Below are 25,886 nucleotides of genomic sequence, written 5' to 3' on the forward strand. Positions count from 1 at the left end.
TTCTAAACATTTTATGCTTTGTACACCACAGCATTGTTGTTATGTTTGTGTTCCTCAAGATACAAGTTTGTGTAGCACGAAGACACGACTACTTCCTAAAGATGTGACTTAGATATGTCAAATTGTAAACCCACAGTATTTAAAAAATAAATATAAAAAATACCTTTGTAGCTTTGTGTGGGTGACTGAGGTTTTCATCTGTACACAAAACTTTTCTGTTTTCACTAGCTTGTCGTGTAAACAGATTTGGATTCACACGTTGCAAATCATCCTCAAGCCCCTGCAGGCCCGCATCGTTGTGAAAAAGCACCATCCGCGTTTTAATCTGACGTTTCAGCCTCATTGCTTACAGATGTGTCTGTTTACAGCTGACTATTGTTTGCTGGCGCTCGGAGGGCAGAGCTGCTAAAACACTAACATATCTGTGAGTCTTATTTTCCACACTCTCTTCACTCTGAGGGCAAGCATTAAAAGAGCCATAATGGCTCTAATGCCCTCCCTCCAGGGACCGGGCAAATCTGAGCGGAGGGGAAATTTGTCAAAAGGGGCCGCCGTGTTTACTTTGCTAAGAGGGCAAGCACCGGTTGTCCGATGATAGCTGCTGACTGCAACTCATCCAATCACAGCTGAACATTCATCATAAATCCAGATTCAACACAAAAGATATATCTGCGAATGAATCGATATCAGTGACAACAATGTGCTGTCAGAGAGGTATTACTATGACAATATGTTTTGGATTGTGGTTGTAGTTTACTGCACCCCAACATACTGAGAATTGTTTCCAATATTTGGACTCTCGTGAAGTTAAATAGGAGCACTAAAATCTAGGGCACATTTTTAAATCATGACACAGAATAACACTATGAAATTTAATCATATGTTATATTTGTTTTAATATATTTTTGGGATAGATTATTGTATGATTATAATGTTATTTATAAAATAGTACCTCTCAGCACTATTCATTGATTTTGTGACTCAATAACCCCATTATATTTTATGATGTATCATTATGATACTAGCATTTTATGAGCAGCATATTACTATCATTTTTTTGAAAATATTAGAATATTATTTATTTACATCTTTATAATTTTTTATTATTATTATTTGTAATATCAATAAAACATGTTGATATAGTATACAGGAATGTCAGCATTGTATTACAATCAAAATATATTTTATACAATTTTAATATTGTATACATTTTTATCAAGGTTGTTCAAGATGGTTTGTATTAGTTAAGTGAGTGGCTCCCAAACTTTTTACAGCACCTCAAGTCTTTAAGGACCACCTCAAAATATACTTGGCTCCTTAAGTCCGTCATGACTAAAACACAGTAGCGTAGTAGGCCTTAGTGTTCATCAAAAAGAAGGCAGAGGTTCAGTTTCTAAAAATTACATTTATATTATTGTAAACTACCATAACATTATTCACAGTCTGAACATTAACACTGTGCTTAAATCTAGGGGGTGGGGGGAGGGGTGGTGGGGGGACGGGTCGGGGGTGTCGGTGGGGGGGAAACACGTAAATAGTGATTCGATTAAAATGCATTATAGAGAAAATGTTAATAAAAATGAATAGAAGTTTAAAAACAAAGGGTTTTTAAAAATAATGCCAATGTATTGAACTAAAAAGTTAAATACAACTGAACTATACTTAGGAAGCAATTCATCCACGTACCACTAGAGGGAGCCAGCATAGCACTGGCGGTACTACTACCACACTTTGGGAATCACTAAGTTGAGTGATATGCAATGAAACGATAATAAATGTATTGTACTATATTATGATTATAGTATTGCATTAGGAATGCAAAAGTTCCTACTGCGTACTTAATATGTAATTATTTCCTGTATCGCGTTGTTATTTATCTGTAAATGTGTGCACAACCGCGAATAAATCAATCCCTCCTGTTGATTCCTACCATACAGGGGTCGCGAGTTCAAGCTATAGTTTCCTCTTTAGTGTACATGGTCTTTGTAGCAATCTATTTGCAAGACATGCCATTTATCTTTGTCCTTGGCGCCCCCTCTCATCCATCTCATTAATCGCTCGTCCCGAGAGACTCAAACGCTCCCGGAGGTTTGATTGATCGGATTCTGGGAGCGCCTCATTGTCATTAAACGTGTCACGAGAAAGATGACGGCCGCCGGCGGGCGTGATGAAGGAGGGTTACCAGCGGAAAACGTCGCACCAAAAGGTACGCATCAACGACGATTGTGCGATGGATGTGGGTGGCGCGGGAGTAGTTAACCATGGTAACAGGCTGATTGATGAGCCGCTGATTGTGTGGAGTGAAATTTAGCAGGGTGGAGGAGTTTAAAGCTTCGGTAAACACAGCAGTGGGAAGGAGAACACCTCTGATGGTGGCAGTCATGTAGGACACTCCAATTTGCCATAATTACTTCAAGACGATTAATTAGCCGTCAAGTACACACAATCGTAAGGATCAATACATCAAATTATTGGCTATTGTGTACATTCTTACTTCGTGGTTGGTACGGCTGCTTCGCAGTCAGAGATTCTCAGTTTGAATCTTAGCTTGCCTCTTCCTGTCTGTTTGCATGTTCTTTGTGTGTGAAGTGTGAAGCTTGCCTGCGATTGTTGAAATAAAACAATTCCGAAATCACAATATAACTGATATATCTTTCACTGTTTGTTTTAAGTTCTAACAAAAACAAAAGGTGCAGGGAGTTCCCAGGGTCAGCAACATCTCTTATAAAGGTAACTGACAATGTAAATAAATACAAATAAATGAATAAATATTTCCCTGAAGTTTACCCGGTTTTAAAATGATCTCTTGTCGACTGTCAGATTTAGGAAAAAAAAAAAAAAAAAAGCCCTGGTCGGCAGTCAATCAAACATTCACACCGTCACTGAGTGGTAATTAAACCCGGAAGTCAAGTGCGTAAACTACGATACCACCCAAAATCCTACAGCCTTAGTCCAAATACTCCTGGGCCTAACTTGATATCACTTATTCAATGTGTGAACCAAGTGGGCTGCTCCCAGACTCTTTCAGAGACCAAAAAGTAGCTCCATGAATGTCAATGCAAGTAGATTCCTGACGGAAGGATGTGAACACAAGTATGACCCCAACTTTGAGCCGTCAAGTAGCTCTGCATTTCCACTGTGAGGTCAGTCAAAGAGGTGCGGGTGACGGGTTACATGTCACTGTTGTGATTGTCTAGCTCATATTTGGGTAAAACAGCGAACAAGTTGAAGATTAACACAAAGAGGTGGTGATGTTTAGACGCTGCAGACAAAGCAGCTTGTTAAAAATAACAGACAGGCGAGGGCCGATGGCGAGGGATGACCAGCGCGACGGGGGAAGAGGATCTTGGCAACGGCGTGGAGAGCGGCCCCCGGGGGCATGCTAATGAGAGAAAGGCCTTTCAGTGGGGAGGGGGGGACGAAGGAGGGAGGCTGGAGTGGGGTCTTCTCACGGGTACCAGACTTTGGAGAAAAAGGGGGAGCCTCAGGGGTCAGGGAAGCGAACTTAGCAGGGATCCCACAACACAACAACAAATGGCCACACTAATCTTGAGACTTTTTTTTCACGGTCGGCCCTGTTAAACACCGCGGAGAGCTGACATCATGCTTGTAAAGACGAGATGCTTTGTTTGAACTCTTTATATGGTCATATTAAGATGTTTATTGGATCTTTATTTTGTAATGGCCAAAATCTAATCGTACCACGAGCTCAAAAACATACACAAAAGACGGTTCAAGGTAAGGAGAGAAGCAGTAATCAGCATCAACCCCTCTGCAAACATGGAAAAAGGATTTCAAATGGGATCATTAGTATCAACAGGGGGTCCTCAGTTTACGACAGTTTTGGAGCTTACAAATCGTGCAATTAACTAGTTTGTGCAGCATCACAAGGAAGGACGCTCAGTTTCCGCCATATTTACTATTTTTTTTTTTTTTAATATTTACGGTATAGAAGTATTTTTCAAATTCTTTCATTTATTTTATTTTATTTCATTTCAAATTATTTTAGGGCTGGGAAAAAAAAGTCAAAGACCTCGGTCGGCTAAGTCGACTTCAAAAAAAGGGCCGACCCAAAATTTCTGCCTCGAAGCTCCACCACGACCAAAAAAAAAAAAAATTCCGCCTGGAACATGTGTTTCAAAAGGACATTGATTGCAGACGGACGCAGTTATGGACCAATGATAAACTTGACCAAAAACGACAAAGGAGTGTCTGTAAGTGACACTGTTAGATGTATAATGTACATATATGGTAGTTAGTTTTTTTTGTTTTTGTTTTTTTTTACCGAAAATGGTAATCACTAGCACGCTAATGCTTATCGCGATTGCTAAGCGTTTAGCATTTCAAATTTTGCTGTCTCAAATTCTGTACACCAAATTTATACCATACACTCAGTACCAACATCTGCAGTTTAATGATTGAATTCTAATACTGGAGGGGTAATCACCTGGCGAGATTTTAACCAATCACGTGAGACTTAATATTACAGATCAACTCCAGATCCAGCTTTGCTTTTACCTTGTTCTTTTTCATAAAGAGAATACATTAAAAATTGAATTAATTAATTTAATTAATTTATTTAAATGAGGTTTAAACAAAGGCTTACCAAAACCGTGTTACAGGGAGTTCTGCAGAAGACTGTACATTGAATTGCATGCGCAGGTGAGTTGCTGTGCTGTGCTATGCTAATGATGCTAATCAAGCTAAGTGAAGCTACATGTTGTAGAAGCCATTTTGCTAATGTCATGGTATTTAACCTTGAAATGTTGGTTGTTGGTTGTATGTTCAAATATGGTGAAGTCATGGTTGTTGTATGCATTTTGCCAGCTTGGAGGACATCGTTTGTTCAAGTTTTCACATCGCACCGATAAGAAATTGATATTGCATTTAATTTCATGATAACGCATGACCCAGGTAAATGAACAATATTCTGTTTCTTATTTTCTCAGCGCTCTGACTTTTATTTTTGGGGGTCTACATTTTCAACCCAAGGTTGAAAACCAAAACAAAAGACAGTGAGGGAAGTAAATAATAATTACTGTATTAAATAAATGCCGGCAGTTTGGTTGTTCAAATTAAGCAAGTCAATAAGTTTTATTTCCCCTATATCCTCCTAGCACCTGTGCATTTTTCACGATAAGATTTGCTATGAAAGTGCTGTATTAGACACCCCGTTATACAACAATAGCAAAAGTCACATTCTTGCATTTGTAAAAGACTTTGACTGTACAGTTAACTCATTCACTGCCGTGGACGTTTATATTCGTCAATTGAAATTAAGTGTTTACTGCTACTGCCGAATAAATTCATCAAGTATGTCTTTCGAGAAGAAGAGAAGAGGAGAACTGTATTTTTAGTGTGAGGTTTCAACAAAGCAAACAATATGAGCGTCAAATGTTATTTTTCACATAAAGCTAATTTTCTCTGCTTTTTGGTCAGAAATGTGTTTTTTAGGTGAAATAAACCCATGCTCTACTGCTGATTAGGCTACTATAGAACGGAAAAACCAAGAAACAAACTTTTTGAAAACTTTTTTTCCCCTACTTTTTCTTCAGTGCTTATATTGTCACAGAACATTACACAACAATATTCTGTGGGTCTTGAAACATAAATCAATAGACTTTCTATAAAGAAAACTGATCCTAAATTTGAACAACTTGGAATGAATTTCGTTTGGACTGTTACCAGAGGCAAAAAGAGTTTGAATTAGATAAGACTAGCCAAGTCTGGGAATTGCACACTCGAGTCTTCACGTGAATGACGATGAAGGCCCAACTGAGAAACAGAGAAGGCCTCATTGTGGCTTTCACACAGCGAGATTGGCGGCAGTGAATGCTCCTCAGTCGCCCACAAAAGACCTGCACCCTCCGTTCCCAGGCAGCTGTTGCGTCGGTGCCATTCAGCACGTCGTGACAAAAGCCCGGTCGTGGCATCAGAACCGAGAAGCGCTGAGGGTGTGGTCCACTGGCGGTGGTCCAGTGGTAAGTACCATGTACTGAAGTGACACAATTCTAAACACCACTCACTGTCTGCCTCCAATCAAACTCATTGATTGGTTAAACAAAAGCACAGGACACAAACTCATTACAGCGATCCATTCACTTGTTTTACTGACCCACTTTTCACAGACTATACAAGTTCAATATGTGAAAAACAGGAACAGAGGCTTATCCATTAGTTTCAGGTTGTATTCAGCAACAAACCGATCCATCTCGACTGAGGTGACGGGTTCCGTGTCTGAGAAAGTGGAATTTTATCTAAGCAGGACGAAATAACCACAAGGAGTTGATTAATAAGAAGCCTCGTTCCTGTTTCAGGCTCAGCGAAAAGAGAAACGCATCCGTCTCCGCTTTACCGTCTTCAAAGGCTCTTTTGCAACGCATTTTACGCTCGCGTGTGCATGACTGTTAATCATCAGAAGACCTGTGTTGTTTTACTGCAGTCAGAAGCTTACAGAGCGAGCACCCAACTGAGGTTACTTGCCAGATGTCTGCGTTCTTCCTACTGACTTTAGAGTTACAGTGTGTACAGTAGACTCTATAAAGTACACATGGTCATTGTAGCTTTGCCAAAAAAAATTTAATGGTGTGTCAGACTGTAAATGTGACATGGAGAAGTGCAAACGACTCAAATAGCATTAATTGTTTGATGGCATAAACAATCCAGAGCATTTTTTTAAATTATTTTTTTTTTAATTCTTCACATTCTACTTCCAATTCCACTTCCAATTCTTTCTTCACAAATCACAGGCGTCAATGTGTTTAGCTCCATTCTACACATTACCATCCAAGTCAAGTACCTCAAGCAGGGTACTGAAAAGTGGGATGGATATTTTGGATTAGATTTCGATTTCGATTTTAACCCCGAGCCTCAGGACTTTGAGGCAGAAGTGCTAAGTTTGCATGTTTGGTTGCTGGTTTCCTCACATGTTCCAAAAGCATGCTTGTTAGCTTCACTTAAGACGTGAAATTGTCCATAGGTGTAAGTGTGAATGGTTTTTTTTTTTAACGAGCCTTGTGGTTGCTGTACGACTAGTCCAGGGTGTACCAAGCGTAGGACAAGCGTAATAGAAAATGCACCAATTGTGTAAAAAGTCAAATAATAGCACTGCACATCGTAGTTTGTCCCACTGGTGTTGCCATATAACTTCCGTAGCAGATCAGGTAAAGTCACGTGCAGATCAGGCGGCCTCATGTGTACGAGGCACCAAAGTAAAAGGAACATTTTGCAGCACTAAAGTAATGTTTTGCTCCTCAAATTTCAACCCTTTCCTGCTGTTATTAAGAGCCTTTGATGAAACAATGGCCAAGAACCGTGCCTGACTCAGCACCATTGTAATTGCCAGTTTGTGTTACTGTCTTAATAGGTCTGGGAATGGTCTCCAGCCATGTTTTCCTTCAGTCATTCTTTCCAAAAAAAATACAAATAAAACAGAAAGACTGAATATGCGGCTCATCCACAGGCGCTGCGGTTTTGGCTCGCGGCACGTGGCAGGAAAAGTGTTAGACAGATGCTTCGTGTTACTGTAGGCATGCTTGGAAAGATGTTACAATGTACAAACCGACAATTGAAAGATGTTCATCGATTAATTTAAACGAGGAATTTGCAGCAGTCATTGCATTTTCTGTGAATATTCTTTGCACTTTTCTGAAAAACACAAACTGTTGCTTCCTGGCTACAGTGAGCTCATGTTACAAAGCTGACAAAAAACATTACTGCGAAAGAAATATACCTTTATTTTCCACTTAGGATAATGGAGGATAATAAGCTTGCGTTGACCCAATTCATATTGATCTTACATTCCAGAAAAGTCTTATACCAAATACACACACACAGCATTGAAAAGTGCAATATAGGGAAAATGTTAACCTCGTAAACATATTTGTTTTCAGTTAATTTTGTTTTACTATTTTTGTTATATAAAAAATATACAATATAATCATATAGAATAATTATTTAAAAATAACGCTGATTTATTTGTATTTTTGAACATTTCAAATGGATTTTAAAATTGTACTAATTATTATTATTATTGTTGTTATTTTTATTATTATTCTTTAATCATTAAATTTCATTTAAAAAATCCTTTTTTTTTCCATACTATAATTGAACTTATCGTTTTTCCTGTCATTGCATGACATCCAACATGTCTCCAATCCTTAATTGACAGTAAATCTCATTCCGTGTGGTTAATCCCTGACATGCATAAGCGTCTTTATATTTAGCTCAGAACAACAGCCAATCAGCAGGCTTGAGTTTAAAGGTCTTCATCTTGTCCTCGCAGCTTTGTTACGTTATAGCTAAAGTCCACCATTGTGAGAAAACTCATGAAAGCAGCTTTTTTTTTTTTTTTTTAATAAAAAAAAAAAAAGATATTTTCCCCTTTACGGTTGAACAATATGTTGACACAGTGGACCGATATCTGTTATCACTTACGTGGTCGTGCACCATGAACCGTCATTCACCCCTTGCTGATTACGACCACAAGCACGTGCAGTCCTCTGCCAAACGCTACAACACGCGCGCTCAGTGCACATCCACACATGACAGTTTAAACTGATGCGGGCCTCTTCTGGACCAGAGGTATCAGAATTGGACCTCGCTTCCAACGTCGGTACGCACGTCCACGCCAAAACGTTGTGGGAAAATATTTGCGGCGTGCGGTATTTGCGTTCGTTTGCGTGGCTACTTCTCGGTTCGACAAATATGGCATAAGATGATGGGAGTCAAACAATGCAAAAATATGTCTTGCAAAAATGAAAAGTGACGATTTTGGAGATGCCAGCAATCCGCCTGACGACAGATCTTTTTAAAGGGTGACAAAATAGGATTGTTTTTGCAATGGGAAACAAGGCGACGTCATTGACACCACAGGAGCGTCACGTCAACACAAACATTCTCAAAATCCAGCTGCTTGCCTTGACACACACACACACACACACACGATAGAGACATAATGGAGCAAGCAGTGGGTGTGGGGGTGTTGAGAGGTGTTTCCCATGAACGGAGCGCTCCCTCCTGGGATCTCCTTCCGCTATTGTCCTCAACCTCGTACCACCAACCTCTAACCCCTGACCCAACACTTGGCCCAGTCTCAAACCCCTCCTGGATGCCCCTTGCCCCCACGAGCAGCCCCTCCCAACTCTCCACAACTTGTCACAGCAAAGTGGATCAGGGGACCACTTTAATTCAATTACTGGGCCATAAGGTGGGCAAAGCCCCGCATGCCGATGCTGGATCCTAGAAGGACAAAAACCTAACCTGAGCCTGACGCTAATAGCCCCAGCCGGGCCCAGACGAGGGCAAAGAGGCTCCTAACAAGTAGCCGATGGACGCTTCTAGCTGTGTACACTTCACTGACCCCTTGTGAGAGTGGGTCAATCCATTGCCTTATTGCTTTGAGCGATGAGAGGCAGCCAGCCCTCCAAAAGTGAAATCTATTTGGGACTCCACTTTAATGCAGACTTTTAACTCTCACTGTGTGAACAATCCATTAAAACCGGAGGAGAAATATAAATAAACACTGACAGCTGTACTTGTAATGACATTAATAACGTTATTACAGTGTATCATTAATTAATGCCATTGTTTCTTTCCACCAGGATCTGCCGGTCTGTTAGATGACTAAATGTTTATTTATTCAAACGCAGAGTACCAGGCATTTATCAGATGTATGGAATGTATGAGAGAGGAGGCCTTTTTTCACATTTCATTACATTTCAGTATTTTCCTCAAAACACTTAAATATAAGTTAAAATAATATACAGTGGGTATGGAAACTATTCAGACCCCCTTCAAGTTTTCACTCTTTGTTATATTGCAGCCATTTGCTAAAATCATTTAAGTTATTTCCCCCCCCCCCCCCTCATTAATGTACACAGCACCTCATATTGACAGAAATAAAAACTGAATTGTTGAAATTTTTCCAGATTTATTAAAAAAGAAAAACTGAAATAGCACACAGCCATAAGTATTCAGACCCTTTGCTGTGACACTCATATATTTAACTCGGGCGCTGTCCATTTCTTCTGATCATCCTTAAAATAATTCTACACCTTCATTGGAGTCCAGCTGTGTTTGATTATACTGATTGGACTTGATGAGGAAAGCCACACCCCTGTCTATATACGACCTCATCGCTCACAGTGCATGTCAGAGAAAATGAGAATCATGAGGTCAAAGGAACTGCCTGAAGAGCTCAGGGACAGAATTGTGGCAAGGTTACAAAAAACAACCTTCTCCAGAGTGCTCAGGACCTCAGACTGGGCCGGAGGTTCACCTTCCAACAAGACAATGACCCTAAGCACACAGCTAAAATAACGAAGGAGTGGCTTCAGAACAACTCCGTGACTGTTTTTGAATAGCCCAGCAAGAGCCCTGACTTAAACCCAATTGAGCATCTCTGGAGAGACCTGAAAATGGCTGTCCACCAATGTTCACCATCCAACCTGACAGGACTGGAGAGGATCTGCAAGTAGGAATGGCAGAGGACCCCCTGGGGGTCTTATTCACTATCTCTGTCGTGGGTCATCCCAATTTGATGAGGTTGAGCTGATGTTCTTCCACACCAAACTCATCCAAGCATGCCTTTAAAAGAAGCTTCCATAAACAGTTCTCACAATTGCATACGATTTTTCAGACTGTCAGTCCATTAAGAGGTCACATCGAACCTTTGATTGATTGAATGATTGATTGATTTATTGATGAATTGATTGGGAAGTGCGTCCTTTGAGTTTTGTCCATATCGTGTAAGATCACGTACAAACATTCCCCAAGTTGAGAACAGTAAAAAGTAGCTCTCCACATTGCAGAAGCTGCAGAAGTCTTTTCCCATACAGTGGGGGTCAAAAGTTTAAAATGACTTCGGAGACATTGATGTAATATTCATAACGTGAAAAAAAATCCCTCATTGGGTCTGCGCGTGGTTGCGGGGTCCCACATCTGAGATTTCCTCTCCGCCCCCAAAGCTGCTGTTTGCTGCCATTTTTTTCACCAAAACAGATAGGACCGCTGCCAAATATCTCCCAAATACCTGTCATATTTCAATGTACCCTGTTTAAAAATGCAATTGTTCAAGCAATTGCCACCCCCCCCCTTCTGCTGTTGCCTTCCAGCCAGCATCTGTCGCTGCACAAAAAGCTCAACTTTTGCAGGCTTTCGACAGCTTGGCAGAGACACTTCCTGTGGGCCTATCGCGCCTTCCTCCCGAGGATTATAAACAGACAATGAGAGCTCTCGCATGGAAACAAGTGAGAGAGAAAGCAGGTGTGTGCAGTGGCCTTTAACTCTGGCAGCCCGGGAGCACAACATCAGGGTGAGTCATCGAACTTCGCCGTCATGCTCCGCCCACACACAACGACGAAAACTCAAATCCTTCGCAGTTAGCCTCGCTTATTTGTCTCGTATTCCTGATAACAATTTAGTAGCAGTCAGACAAAATCTCGTTGATGAAAACGCCTGGAAGTGAAACTGGAATGGGGGATTGAAGTCATCAAACTTCGTCACCGTGCTTACACATAATGACAAAAACTAAAATTCTTTACAATTGAACATCACACATTTGAGTAGTTACATGGTTGAAATGTAATCACAACACGACAAAATCTTCTCTGTCCTGTATATGGGGAAAACCAAAATGGCAGATTTGCTGTCTTTTCGGGACTTTTTGTGGACGTACTTTTGAGAGACTTGCTGACCAGATTTTGTCGGTAAACTGACTTGGGGGGAATTGGATTTTCAAAAAAACAACAACAAAAGCAACAACAACAAAAAGCAAAATGTTCATTTTTGAAGGACCTCTGGTTATGACTCGAAAATGCCTGCTTCAAACTAAACCACAGACTTCTTGTGTTTTTACGCATGAGACTTTTTTGTGGATCTGCTTGTGATAGACATGCCTACCAAATGTTGTGTTCCAATGAAAAACTGGCTTGGTGGATTGAATTTTCCAAAATGGACAAGTTCATTTATGATGGACTCCTGGAAAAGACTCGAAAATGACGTCTTCATACCAAAATGGCAGACTTCCTGTTGCAGACAGACATCGATTGCTTCATGAGACTTTTTTTTTGTGGGTTTGCTCATAATAGACATAGAGTACCTGCTAAATGTCATATTACTAAGGGAAAATGGGGTTGGAGGCAGAATTAAAAAAAAAAAAAAATCCAGGGCGAGATATTACATCAAATTTCCATAAGAATGAACAAGCATAAAAATATGCCGAGTATGTTGCTGAGTTATTTGTACTAAGAATAACGACACAACTTGAAGAAAGCCTTCACACTAGAGTACATCCTAAATTTTACGACGAACGGCACCATTGCAACATCTCTTTGCAGGAATACAGCGAGCATCCATTTTACAGTCACACCAGCCACAATCTGCCGTCGGGCTTTCCTACAAAGCACCGAGCACTTCTCATCGGGTTCCCCCCTCGGGTGCCACCCCCCCCCCCCCCAAACCCCCAACATGCTTTTGTCTTACGGTTGTTTAGCAGCAGCGCAGAAAGAGAAAGCGGCGAGCACAAAGGCCGATCTGTGGCGGCTTGAATACACTCAAGCGGGCACAGGGCCAAGAGCTCAATCCTTGCAAGGCCCCACAGTGGAGGAGCGCACTAATGAATTCTGCTCTCTCTCACACATGCAAACGCAGATGAACTTGCAGGAGAAATTAGGTGGAAGGGATTCTTCTCCTTCTGCACACTTCATTTCTGCCGGTGGTGCTGAAAGGACGCATTGCATACAGCTGTTCGTTCACTTGAAGGCTTGACAAGCAAATAAAATACAAGAGCTGAATCAACACTTACTTTTGATTGACAGTGTCAGAGAGGTAGTCATATAATGTGTTTATTATTGTGGTTGAAGTTTTGAGAAAGTCTGAAGTCCAATGTCCCGGATGTCACACAATACAGAAATCTATCATTATTTGTCGTCAAACAGTTAGACAAAACTTTGCAGTTCGAGCAGGCTGACAATGCACTTTTTCTTTGGCTTTTTGTGATATTTTAAAAGGACCGGCCTCACCAAGCGTTAGTAAGACTCCTAATTCGTCCTTTGATTCATCCCAATACTTGTCCATCATTTACATTTAAAAGTGGTTAACTTCTTACAGTATATGACAATTTAGAATATTTTAAAAATAAGGCGCAAATCACCATTAAATTAAATGTTTTTGCCATTACAGACGCTTTTGTTGTTTTTTCCCCATAGAATAAAATCTCAACTGTCGGTTGACCAGTGTCTTAAGAGGCTCACCTGTGTATTTAATGTATACAGTGGCGCCTGAGCATACGATTGACCCGACTTTTGAGTTTTTTGAGAAGCGAGCCTTTGCTCAGCCAATTTTAGTCTTTGCCTTACGAAAGTCCGCTAGCTTAATGCTAAAACCCAATGCAAAATACCATTTAAGGGCTAACAAAACTAGCATTGATGTCGCGCTATTTATAACCATGTAAGCAACCGGTATTTAAACACTAATGGTGCAGCCATGCATGTAGACATACAATGTAACAATACTCAGTAATATATTCTTTATCTTCTGTGAAAAATGACTAAAATTACTGCAGCTTACTAAACTTAGTTGTGACTGTCTACTTTGCGCATTTAATGTTTGTATCATACTGCCCACTGGTAGCCAACGTGCACACACCAGAAGGAACTGCACAATGTCCGTTGAATTAAAGCATGAAATCATGATGCACAAACTGGTTAATTCCTTACACTTTATTTAATTATGTTATTACTGTACGCTTTTAGATACAGTACAATATTATGTGTTATGTTTCTTATGAAGAACATAAACATTTTTGGAGTTTTTTTGGGGGTGGCTGGAACGGATAAATGGAATTTGTATTTGTTTCCATGGGGATAGAGGATTTGAGATACAAGTGTTTGGTGTACGAGTGCGGTCGGTATCGGAATCGGGTCGATACCGGCATCTTTTCAAGGTATCGGGTATTCGAGACGGTTGCCAAAGTAAGTCCTCCTCCTCAGTGGTTGGTACTTCACTGCGGCGTTTTGACGCATCAGCGAATCATCACGTGTGTCACACAAAAAAGTTAGAAAAGGTCTTTTTTTTCATAATTATCAGTCATTGTGTTAATTGAAATGTTATGAATCAAAAGTACAATTGGTATCAGTGAGTACTTGAGAGCAAATACTCATATTGGTATCGGTCGGAAAAAAAGTGGTACCGAACATCCCTAATGGAAAGTATTATATCTTTGGGAAGTCTTGATTAGGTTGTGCAAGTGTGGCTAATAAAGTGGCTAATGCAAAGATGGCAACTGCCCCCCCCCCCCCCCCCAAAAAAAAAAACCAAACAAGTATTATAGTATAATAATACACTATATCGTTTAGTCATGTTTAGGCCATCATATGATAGAGAGCACTTTTGCAATGTCACGGCTCGACCACTATGTCGAATGAGCAAATTCCTCTTGACTTGTCACAGTCACGCCCTGAAAGCTGAACGGTTTGTTAGCCCAATTGCATCTTCACATTATGCCAATGAATTTCTCACTTCATTTACTCTTTATTCTATAAGTCGTCACTTTTATTCAGCTTTTCTAAAAGACTTGAGGTATCAGCTTCGGTCATCAACTCCCACCGATTGCGCCCCCCCCCCCCCCCCCCCCCCCCCCCCGTCCCGTCCCTGCAGCGTTAATCCTCTAACCCAGATCCGGACCAGGCTCTCTGGATTTTAGTGTCTAGGCGACCACTTGACTGTCTTCAACACTGTGGGCTATCAGCACCAAATACACAATTTACTTCCGTATCAATGTTTCCTCACATACTGCACATGTGTGTTCAGGGTGACGGTGTAAAAGGGAATTCAGTTGCATGGATGCCTGTTGAATGTGTGAATGAAAGTTCATCTGCTGCATGCTTCCATTGTTGTCCCCGCCGGCCTTCCAGAACAATCATCTGACTGTGAACAAAAACACCGATCCAGACCTCTGCGTCGCTGGCAAATAGCAGACGTGCTAGCTGCCAACATATTGTGTGGATGTGGATGGAAAAAAAAAAGAAAAAAAGAATTAAAAGCCTTATTATGCATGCGTGTGGCAGGAGGGTTAAGTCTTTTGGGCAAGGTCAGATTGTGTCTTAACCAGCTTCCAAAAAATGAAGCAGTCACTTACTAGTCACTAGTTACTCAAACAGCCCAAATTTGGAACGGTCAAACTGTCATCATCACATAACTTTATTAATGGACTTATTACAGACATTCTCAAGTACTGTAATAGCTTAACTGTCATTCAAGTATAAAAGTAGGTTAATCACTGTTGATATTAAGATGTCATTGTAACCAAACTGTCGTCACTTGAAGGACAAAGGTGATTCTCGATTATTATTTTTTTTATTCTTGTCACGCTCGTGTAAAATGAAGTTTAACTTTAAAATGTGAAAGACAACAATGATCATCATCACACCCCATTTTTCTAACACATCATACTCAAATATTATTTGAATGCTATGTTCTGCCCACACTAGCTAGAGTAGCAACTTTGCAACTTAGCGTCGGCCATCTTTCTAGTGTAGCTGTTTCCAATTGGAGCTTGTTTGGGCGAATTATCTATTAGTAGTTAATCAAAGCAATTCACTCAAAATGGCTACTTCAACCCAAAATGGCCGACTTCCTGTCCAATTTCAGGCATGGATCTTGCATATGTTTTCGTGCGTGTTCAACCAGCTTTTTTGTTGATTTATGAAACTGCCACGAGTTACAAGCTTGGTCACGGAATAAATTAAACTCGTAAGTCAAGGTGCTACCGTATTGGACCGGCACTTGGACCATGCGGATCCTTGAACAAGGCCAAATGACACACAATCACACTCGGTCAACAGGCTTCCAAGTAGGGGTCAAGGCCATTGCACATGCTTGAGCGCAGGCATCCCCAGTCAGGACCTTCTATTCCAATCACTTCACAAGTCACAATAGTCAAGAGGCTTTGCTTTGTCTTTTAACAGGTCACAACTTTCCAGAACATTAACATGCAAGCGGCACGGCAGTGATGCTGCAGGGAGGAACAAAAAGCACGGGATTAAAAGTCATTTTGGGTATTATAAATTTAAATTAAGAAATTAAGATTGCACGCTCACCTTCAAGCGCAATCAAAGCTGTCGTAGCCAGCCTTCCCAGTTAACATGGATATTTGACTTCTAAAGCCGTCAATGGCAGTGAATGTGTTCATGAGAAATCTTTGGCGCCGACATGTTTGAAGACGTAAGTGATGACATAAAAACGTATGGGCTTGTGTTTGGCTCAAACAGAGATGATAGTAGCTGCAGCAAAATTTGTATGACACCTGTCGGTTTCTGAAATAAAACCTTTATTTTACACTATAGCTGTTTGGTTTTGCAGGGTTAGGAAATGCAACATTGAACGATGCTGTGGTAGGCAGTCTGCTAGTAGGTCTATTTTTGTCTAAATGACACTTTATCGGGTTTTGTGCTTGAACTCGTCACTTGGGAATTCCAACACAACTCATAAAAGTCGGCTGGGTGTCCTCAAAAGGTGAGTAGTTTTACTTTATTTTAGTTGAATTTTACAGTGGTTAATTTATTTTTACACTCGTATGGAAGATAGGAATGTTCAAATGTTAAAAAAAAATAAATAAATAAAAAAGTTTTTAATATAGCCATTGTTCCCTATGGAGGTTTAAAAAAAACCTAGCAAAAAAAAAAAAATAAACGTTTTGGTTTCCAAATGGAAATGAGCCCAGAAAATATGCAAGTGTATTGACGCCCCCTCATTACTGAGCATAATAAGACTGAAGACGTGATGTTGTTTAGAGCTGATTAATGGCGACATAAAGTGGATTCATCGGCGGTTAGCACATTTGAAGCATGTTTTTGCTGCCAAAAGAGCCTCAATCTGCGACTAAAATGATTATTTGGGTGTGTTTTTCTGCATCTCAGGGGAACATCGGCGGAGACAAAGTGACTCCTTACATCATTTGACATGTTGTTGATGCTATCCATCAATTTTCGATACCACTTATCTTGATTAGAGTTGCAGGTGGGCGGGTACATCCTGACATTCTGGACTGGTTGCCAACCAATCGCAGGGCACAGAGACAAACAACCACTCACATTAACACGTATGGACAATTTAGAGTCCTCAGTAAACATAACATGCATGTTTTACCAATGTGAGAGGTCGATGCAAACTCCACACGACAAAGGCGGAGCTGAGATTTGAACCCCAAATTCTAGAAGTTCGAAGCAGAGGTGCTAACCACTAGGCCAACATGTTGCCGTTGTTGATGCTCAGCATGGAAAAAAATAATAATAATTTCCTCTGCTCCGACTCGGGATGCTAGGTCACGGCGCACACTGCCCACCACTGTATGTGTGTTTGTGCGCGTGCGTGTGTGTGTGTGTCAGTGCTGATGTGACACTTTCCAGGCATCCCCGCACAGATTGGACAAGAATGTGGAAATCAGAGACAGCGGCCTCCCCTCGGAAGACACCAAATCCTCACAAAGCATGTGTGTGTCGTGTGTATGTGTGTGTGTGATCTCGGAGCTCGCACTGTAACATCTGACACCGCCTTCACGCCTCCGCACTGTCAAGAGCAGCTGGAAAACATATTTCATCACGCACTCACTTCATATTTAAGTCCGTGTCCTAAAATCTGGAGCCGATTCGGATAAACTTCCCCTAAAGCGTGGCCACAACGCAAGGAAAAGTTTCCGCAAAGGAAGAAAAGTGTGACTTTTACAATGGGAGTCCGAATCCCAAGTACAAACGGTGCGCTGCGTTCGATTAGTTACAGTGGGTCGTAAAAGTGAAGTGCTGAAATCTTCACAAACTGAAAAGATGCCGCTGAGGGATAAAATTGTGCACGTATCTACTCATGTTTTTAATGTGTTGTGGGTAATACTGAGCTTTGACGTAATTGAATATCTTTAAAAATTAAGAAGAGGACACCGTGATGAACAATTAGTCATTGGGTGTGTCAACTGGATCCGCAAATAGACACCTCCCTTTTTCACCATTAGAAAAAAAAAAAAAACAGACTGTAATCGTAATTATGTCGATTCATACGCGGACATTATGGAGTTGAGCCAATTTAAACACTGTCGCTAACCAAAAACAGCAGCACCTATTGAAGCCATCAAGACTTGTAAATGAGTTCCTTATACATTTTTTCGGCATTTCTCTTTGCAATTAATCCTTTATTTTCTTTTTAATAATTATTTTGAATTGGACAATCTGTCTCTGAATGTTCTGAACTCCTGTTTCCAAGCCAGTGTCGCAATGAGCACGGAGGAATTGTGCCGTAGCGAGGATGAACTCAACTTCCCAACCGCTTTTTTTAGGCGCCTCTCCCAGCTGACTTTGGGCGAGAGGCGGGAGACACCCTGGACTGCTTGCCAGCCAATCGTGAGGCACATTAGACAAACAACCAATCACAATGGACCTAACTCCGTTTGGGATGTGGAAGGAAGCCGGAGCACATGTGCGACAAAATGGTGGGAACACGTGACCACAAAAAGAAGACTCGCGGGTGAAAACTAGCTTGGAATGATGCTCTCATGTCTCAACTCCGAGGAAACAAGTCCTACATTCGCCCTTTGAAGGCCATGATGTTCTCACTCTGTGAAACCGCAAAAAAAAAAAAACGATGGTGGTTACCGTTTGAGGAGGAAGTAGAAGAAGAAAGAAAGAGGAGGGTGTGCGGGGATTCCGTTCAGAGGCCGTGTTGCTGTGAGACTCTCCGGCGATTGGGGCAACTTGGGCGTTCATGAACGGAGGCGCCGCACAAAGGAGCGCCTCCAAATTAGGAGCACAAAGACGCCTCTGTCTGAACCCCCCAGCGAATTAATGAGCACCGATACATATTCTCACAAAGCATGGAGGGCTGCATCACGGGATTGCATTTTGTGGTCAAATAGCCTCAAGCCAGGACGGTTTGTTGTTGTTTACCTCGAAAATTGGAACAACCCCGAAGAGTTCAGTTCTTTGAGCAAAAAGGAATTCATCATTGATTCTTTTTTTCTTCGTTTTTGCAAAAGAAGAACAAGTCTTAACTCATCAAGGATTATGACATAAATTACAGACTTGCTTAACCATACCCATACTTGTGATCAAAGTTAAGTTTGGTTATGTTTGTTGCACAGTGCTTAACTTCTTTGTTAGGATGTTAAATACAGTCGTGCCTTGAGCTAGAAGTTTCATTTCTTCCGTAAGAATTCAACGGTAGAAGATTGTGAGCTCTTGGAAGGTCAGGATTTGTTTGCAGGATTGCACAACGATGACTCATCAACTGATTTCCACCCAAATTTTGGACCATGGAAATTTTGTTTCATTGTGCGCTGATCTGGTTATAGGATTTTTCAAATTTCATTATTGTGGTTTTTTTATTATTATTTTTTTTTTATTTTTAATTATTTTTTTTTTTTACAATGGTTGTAATTTTTTTCCTGTCAACAATATTGTTGCTGCATTAGTATTACAAAAATATATAAAAAAAATATTTACATTTTATTAACATGACAAAGTTTTTTTTCAGTAAACATAGAAATATTACGTGTACAGAATAATGGCAATACATTTTTCAGGGCATTTTCACACCCTATAAAAACAATCGCTTAAAAGAGTTGGACAGTGTTATCCCAGGATATTTCCACCTAAATTAAGCATTTTTCAAAGAATATTTGTCCCTTATTAATCCTAGTAAACAATCCATATTTGGGGCACAGCATAGTGCTGATTCAGATTTTGTGTGTGTGTGTGTGTGTGTGTGTGTGTGTGTGTGTGAGAGAGTGTGTTGGTTGGCTGGGATGTGTGCGTGGGGAGAGATTAATAATATTAAAAACATGTGACAGTGTTCCATCAATACATGAATGCACTGTGACTTTTATTTACTTTTCAGCCACTCGAGCGGAACAAACGGGATCTGCGAGACAATGAAAGCACTTGAGTGATTGAATCTCACCGCTGATCGATCGCCGAGTACTGATCAGCAAAGGCGTGCATCCAGTGTGAGATCGTGAAAATGCCAGCAATGATAATTCCCCAAAAATAATAAAAGAACAAAAGTGCAAGAGAGTCCGGCGAGCGATCGCGCACACAATCCTGCAGCGCTTTAATCTCTCTAATCGCTTTCCTCGACTCAATCTCACCGTGGACGCTGTTCTTATTGTGGAACACGCCTTTTGACAGTTGAATGGCATTTCAATTTGTTTTACTTTTTTTTTTTTTTTTTTGAAACTGACGATGAGACACGAGCAAAAGTTTGCAGAGTCAAACGCGCGGCCAGCCCGTTGTTTCCAATTCCACACGAATGCACTCACCCATGTTTGAAGATCTGCCCCCGTGACAAGTCAGATGCAAGCGGTCGTCGTGGTTGTTTTTGGGTGCACCGCTCCTTTCGTGTGAGTCCTGAGATGCGCGCTGTCAACTGGACGCTCGCGAACACTTTGGAGACAGCCCCGGTGACGTCACCGGCACGAGTGGGAGGGGTTTAGGATCAGAAGCGAGGCGAGGGTGGTCCAGGGGCGGATTTAGTCATTTGGGGGGGACCGAGGAAAACCGAGACGCGGTGCCCTCCACAGTTGTGCTGCACTCACACAAGTTTTAGTTTCACCTCGACGCAAGGTCTTCAAATATTAACTTGTTAAAATTTCACACGTCGCTCCCCCCCCCCCCCCCCCCCCCCCCTCCACTTTTATAAAGCCCTGCAAACAGCAGAATAATATGTGAGCTTGCTGATAGGGTGGACATTTTGGCTAATGTTAGCATTTTATGATCGCATGGCGGACCTTCAGTGAGCAAGCTGACTTTGTACTGTCCAACAAATATTTTTTTCTGAAACTATTAATATTTCAATGTGACAGAGTGGACATGTTAAGGTTGACAGCATACAACTGCACACACATTATGATGGAATTTATGAAACAAGTGTAAATATTTATTGTGCAACTATTCACTGTTTCTGCTTCCATCAAAGAATGACAAAATGCTGTTTTTTTTGGTTTGGGTTTTTAAAGGGGCAGTTACCCCATAATGACAGGGTGGACACCAATTTCAGGGACATGCGCAAGACGTTCAATACGACTTTGAAATGTGATCAAAGCAAAGCAAATGTATTTATTACATACATGCATTTAGTACATAAGGTAACTCAAGGTGCTTTACATGATTCAAAACATTTAAAAACAAAGGAAAAAAAACAGCTTACCAACATTTCAAACAAAGAGAAAAAAAATACAAAATACAATTAAAACAGCGTACAGTGCAGGAAATATCATGTAAAAGTGGAAATGCTCTCGAAAGCATGGGGGGGAAAAAAGAGTTTTTAACCTGGACTTAAAAACATGCACACTTGGGGCTGACGTTCTGTTGGCAACTGATTCCATTTGTGTGCAGCATAATAGCTAAATGCTCCTTCACCACGTTTGCTTTGGACTCTGTGCTCCACTATTTGACCCGAGTCTATCGATCTCAGAGCCCCACTGGGTTTATATCCCATTAGCATTTAAACCTAAACCGTTTAAAGATTTATACGACTCCTGTTATCTAATCACTTGTCGTGTACAATAAAATCATATAAAATGTAAGGGGGGGGGGGGGGGGGGAAATGAATTAGTATAATTTAACTACTTATTACACACACTGCGGTTAGCAGAGCAGTTTGTGGGACATGGTGAAATCACAAGCACATCTAATTGAAAAAAGAAGGTTTAAAATGAAGGAAACACAGTTTAGAAGATTTATCGTTGCACTGGAATGTGTTCAAATATTTGGCCCCTGATATTACAACCTCAGAGTTTCATTATTCTCCCACATTTTCATGAAGACTGAGCCAATTTGATGAGGACACCAAAGCATTTTTATAGTGACGCTGACCCGATTATCGAACAAATGCATCATCCCAATGCTTTTACTGTAATTGATAAGATGAATCACCATTTAAAATAGTTTGCTATTTTAAGCACTTAAATTACTCACTGACAATTCACATACTGTAGATGTATCACTCATGAAAAACATAACTCGCGTCACTATCGAGTTGATCTCGACTGCATCCTCCTCAGCTGACAGTGACAGCAGTGCTACTGCTATAAAAAGAGAAACAAATTTGTGTCATCATGAAAGAAGCTGAAACCTTTGGTAGTTTTCATTCAAACTGTGTTTTCATCTCGCCCTTTCTTATTCTCCACTCCACCGTCGTAGGCTAACTGCGCTTTATTTTCCTCACTACCGCATCAAAAAGTTTGTTTTGCTGCCATCCTCCTGAATCAAGTCTGCACACTTGCAGAAAGAAGACGGAGTAGTCCATTGCGTCAGAAGCGAGGGGACAGCAGTCGAAACGATCGTTAAAGATTTTGCATTTTGTTGTGTTTTCAAGCATATGCATTAAAAGTGAGATAATAATAATTGCATTAACTCAAAGAAAACGTTATTAATTACTTTGCTGGGATGTTGGAACTTTCGAGGGCCAAAGCATTTCCCTGTGTTTGCCTAATGGTAAGTCCGCCCCTGAGGGATTCACGTTAGGTCTCATGATGATGGGCCATCAATTGCATCCCGTGAGCCTTGTGAGCTCAAAAGAAAGCTTGTCGTCAATGTGGTGTTGATCACAACAACGTCGTAGTTCACGTGGTGTGATGTCCCTTGTCTCGAAAAAGAGCAAATGACAAACGTTGAGGGATCTGTTATAGTTGTCTTTTTTTTTCCACGCAACAATTCAATTGCATTTTGAAATTGAGTTACAACAAGCAAATGGCAGCGATTCAGTGGAACGGCCAAAGAGCAAAGGACAAAACAGCTATAAAACAAAATTATTAATAAGACACCAATAGCAATAACAACCTGGTAGAATGCAGTTCCACATAGAAAAGAGATGGTGAGCATTTATAAATAATTGTCCGGTGCAAAAGATAACAACCAAGAACAAAAACTAGTTAACAATAACAAAATGTAGAAATTTATATACAATAAAAAAAAAATGAAAAATATATAGTAAAAGACATATGCACATGCAGTAGACTTAGCGTCCTGCATATTGTCCTCAAGTGAGTTCTTTTTACATGCGTATAACGCTCGTATTGACTCAGATTGAGCGATTGTGTGCCGTGTACCATTGAGACGCCGCCACCGAAACCGGCCGCCATCGCTCGACTGCGCCGGCATCCGGTAACCAAGGAGGTCTCGGCAGCCCCGGAGCCGATCCGGCCTTTTCACCGGGGGCCAAGTGGGCAACGCTCCATGGGATTTTTCATCACGACGTGATCGATGCAACGGCCAAGCGACACTTTTTTTTTTTTTTTTTTGTGGACATTGGAACCTCCAAAGTAGAACACGAGTTCAAGTGAAATGTTTTGGAAAAAATAGCCAAACTATCATTATGTGTGACGTCAGAAAATCTCGTGGGCATGAATGTATTAAATGTATTTTGTAATTGTTTTTTTTTTTAAATCACTGATTCCTTCCAGCAATACGTACAAAAGGCCACAAGTTGACAGTATTTTGTGCTTGCCAGGTGTCTTCAAAGGGTGAGCAATTTTGACTTTCTTTTAGTTTTACTATACAGTGATTAATTTCTCTTAATGCTTGTATTGCCTGTGCAGTCTTTAAAGCACCTACTACCAGTAAGCACTACAGCAAAAAGTAAGCAGATATCCTAAAGTATTTCCCTGTGCTCTTTAATGTTTACAAACAACCTAAAAGTAAAGTAAAGGTAAATTCTGCAGCGTCCGCATGCAAATTAGACAGTTATGGTTGGAGGGCTGGAATAAAAACAACAAACAGCATGATTACAAACTGCGGCGAGAGTGGCAGACATATTGAATGTGAGCCAAACCAGCAGTGGGATTCTCAAAGATTTAAGGCTTTGCAAGCTAGTTCAGAATGTGTTTTTGTCCAAAAAAAAAAAAAGGTTTTGGGGCTGAAAAACAATGCAAAACAACAATTCAACATTGTTGTAGCTAATTTGGTAAAATAATATTTTATGTCCTTTATGTCATCGCACGACTGTCTTATTCTTGTCTTTGTCTCATAGTTGAAGGCACACGTATCGATTTTGAGGACCTCTCTAATGCTGTAAAATTCCATAGTTGTGGACCTAAAAACAAAGGATGTCTGCCGAAAAAAAAAATCCCCCCAAACAGACTCAGTAGTGATTTTGGGCTTGTTTTCTGGCAACATATTTGATTTTCAGCCAGATTTTGGCCCGCCCACATTCAGGTTGGAAACCTGCGTGAGCATGCTGATGTCAGCAACAGAAGACGAGCACATTTCCGTATTCTAGCATGTGTTATTTGTTGCTTTACAAATCGATACTATAGATCTGCGTGGCTGTATTAAACATTTGGATGTGTTTTAAGACAATAATGAGTGAAAAGAGTGAGGTTAGATACATTTGAGTAGGCTTGTTTTGTTCAAATTGTTCGTTGTAATGCTTTGTTGCAGAAGAAAGAATGCTGCTTGAGGTAATTGCGTGCAAATTCATTCCTACACAAGTTTAGTCAGCTCCTTGTTGTATTGATTATGTTGCTCATGGTTCTAAAAAGAGTTTGGCAAGATGACATAACACAGGGTTTTGCGTTTTTGAAGTTAAAGGCACTTGACAACTTGACAGCCACTGTGTGGACCAGGGCTTCGAGCTGGCGTGGCTGCTTTAGAGTGCCTCGTTGTCGGCCATGAGTGCGCGCACAAAATGGAAAGAAGGCGGACGAGTGGGGGGGGGGGAACAAAAAGCCTCACTGGACACCCAACGTGGACCTTGGGTACTCTTTCCATCCCTTTTCTGATGAGGACTTGAGCTGAGATTCAATCCTAGACTAGCTAACCACTCTTTCACATGGCCTCCACATGGGAAGTAATCCAGTTGATGAAAGCGCTCATAGTTCAAGGTGGACACCATTACTTCACATGTCAGCTGACCATCCCCTTTTTAGCATTCGCTGAGTGAAATATGAAGCTTTATTGCAAAAAAATAAAATAAATAAATACTGTTGACCACATCTTTAATTAAAGGGCCACTATTAGATCCCTAAACACAGATGACACCAATTAACAAAATATGTTTTGGGTCTCAACATTTTCCATCCATCCGCGCAGCACATTCTCTTTGGAGCGAACATCATTTATTCAGTGTCGGCTAGAGGTTCTGCAAACTGCAGTCAGCCCCAGCAGTGACCGACACCGAGCTCATTAAAGGCGAATTGGCAAAAACAGAGCGCAGGGTAAGGGCCTCTGCACAGGAAGTCACATCTTGGATCTTACGGGCTCCGTAGAAGCATTCCCGTCGATAAGCTCACTTAAGCCGGGGTTGTTAAACCGAGAGAACAAACCGATTCCAGCGGTGGATAGCACATAACAACACCTCAAACCATAGTCGTTCATACTGCTCACAGAGAGAGGAGACACTTTTTGGGAGGGGTCCCACTTGGACGAGTCATCACAAAAACAAAAGCCCAAGTATGCGTGTCCTCGTGAGGCCTGCACACAAGTGGGTCACCGCGACTCTTGTTAGTCACCACAGAGGATGCATCATGAGCGGCGTGAGCAATGTTTTCCACTGTAAAAACGCAGCAAAAGGCCAGCAGCTGTGAAACTGGAGACGGAAAACAGATTCTCTGATGGCATGAGGGGGACATGCTACAAAACTTGCCTCATCTAGCCTTTTTTTTTTTCCATTTTGTTTTTTTAAACTCATGTCTGAGTTATATGACCTGATGGAGTGACAATGTTCCTTGAAATGACCCCATAAATGCAATTTAGAAAGGATAACAGCACCGGTGCACTGTATTATGCTGCTATCTAGTGGTGTATTGCAGCATCAACTAAACAAGTAAAAAAAAAAAAAGACGTTTACTTTGTAGTACTGTTCTTTAGTGCAACATAAAATATGTTTAGAAATCAATCGTGGAA

The 25,886-nt window shown here is 40.9% G+C and overlaps 1 protein-coding gene across 3 annotated transcripts in view; it reads right to left on the reverse strand.

Annotated features, from left to right (window-relative positions):
* gpm6bb (glycoprotein M6Bb) overlaps nt 1-20,453 on the reverse strand; it is a 51,385-nt gene extending 30,932 nt beyond the window's left edge. For all 3 annotated transcript variants that reach the window (XR_009791031.1, XM_061791604.1, XM_061791605.1), the window contains exon 1: nt 20,303-20,453. Coding sequence is in view for 2 of the 3 variants with exons in the window: in XM_061791604.1 (XP_061647588.1) it covers nt 20,303-20,306 (4 nt within the window). In the remaining variant the exon portion in view is untranslated. The remainder of the gene's footprint in view (nt 1-20,302) is intronic.
* Between the last annotated feature and the right edge of the window lie 5,433 nt (nt 20,454-25,886).

The sequence above is a fragment of the Phyllopteryx taeniolatus genome, chromosome 12, assembly GCF_024500385.1.
Source record: "Phyllopteryx taeniolatus isolate TA_2022b chromosome 12, UOR_Ptae_1.2, whole genome shotgun sequence".
Lineage (NCBI taxonomy): Eukaryota > Metazoa > Chordata > Actinopteri > Syngnathiformes > Syngnathidae > Phyllopteryx > Phyllopteryx taeniolatus.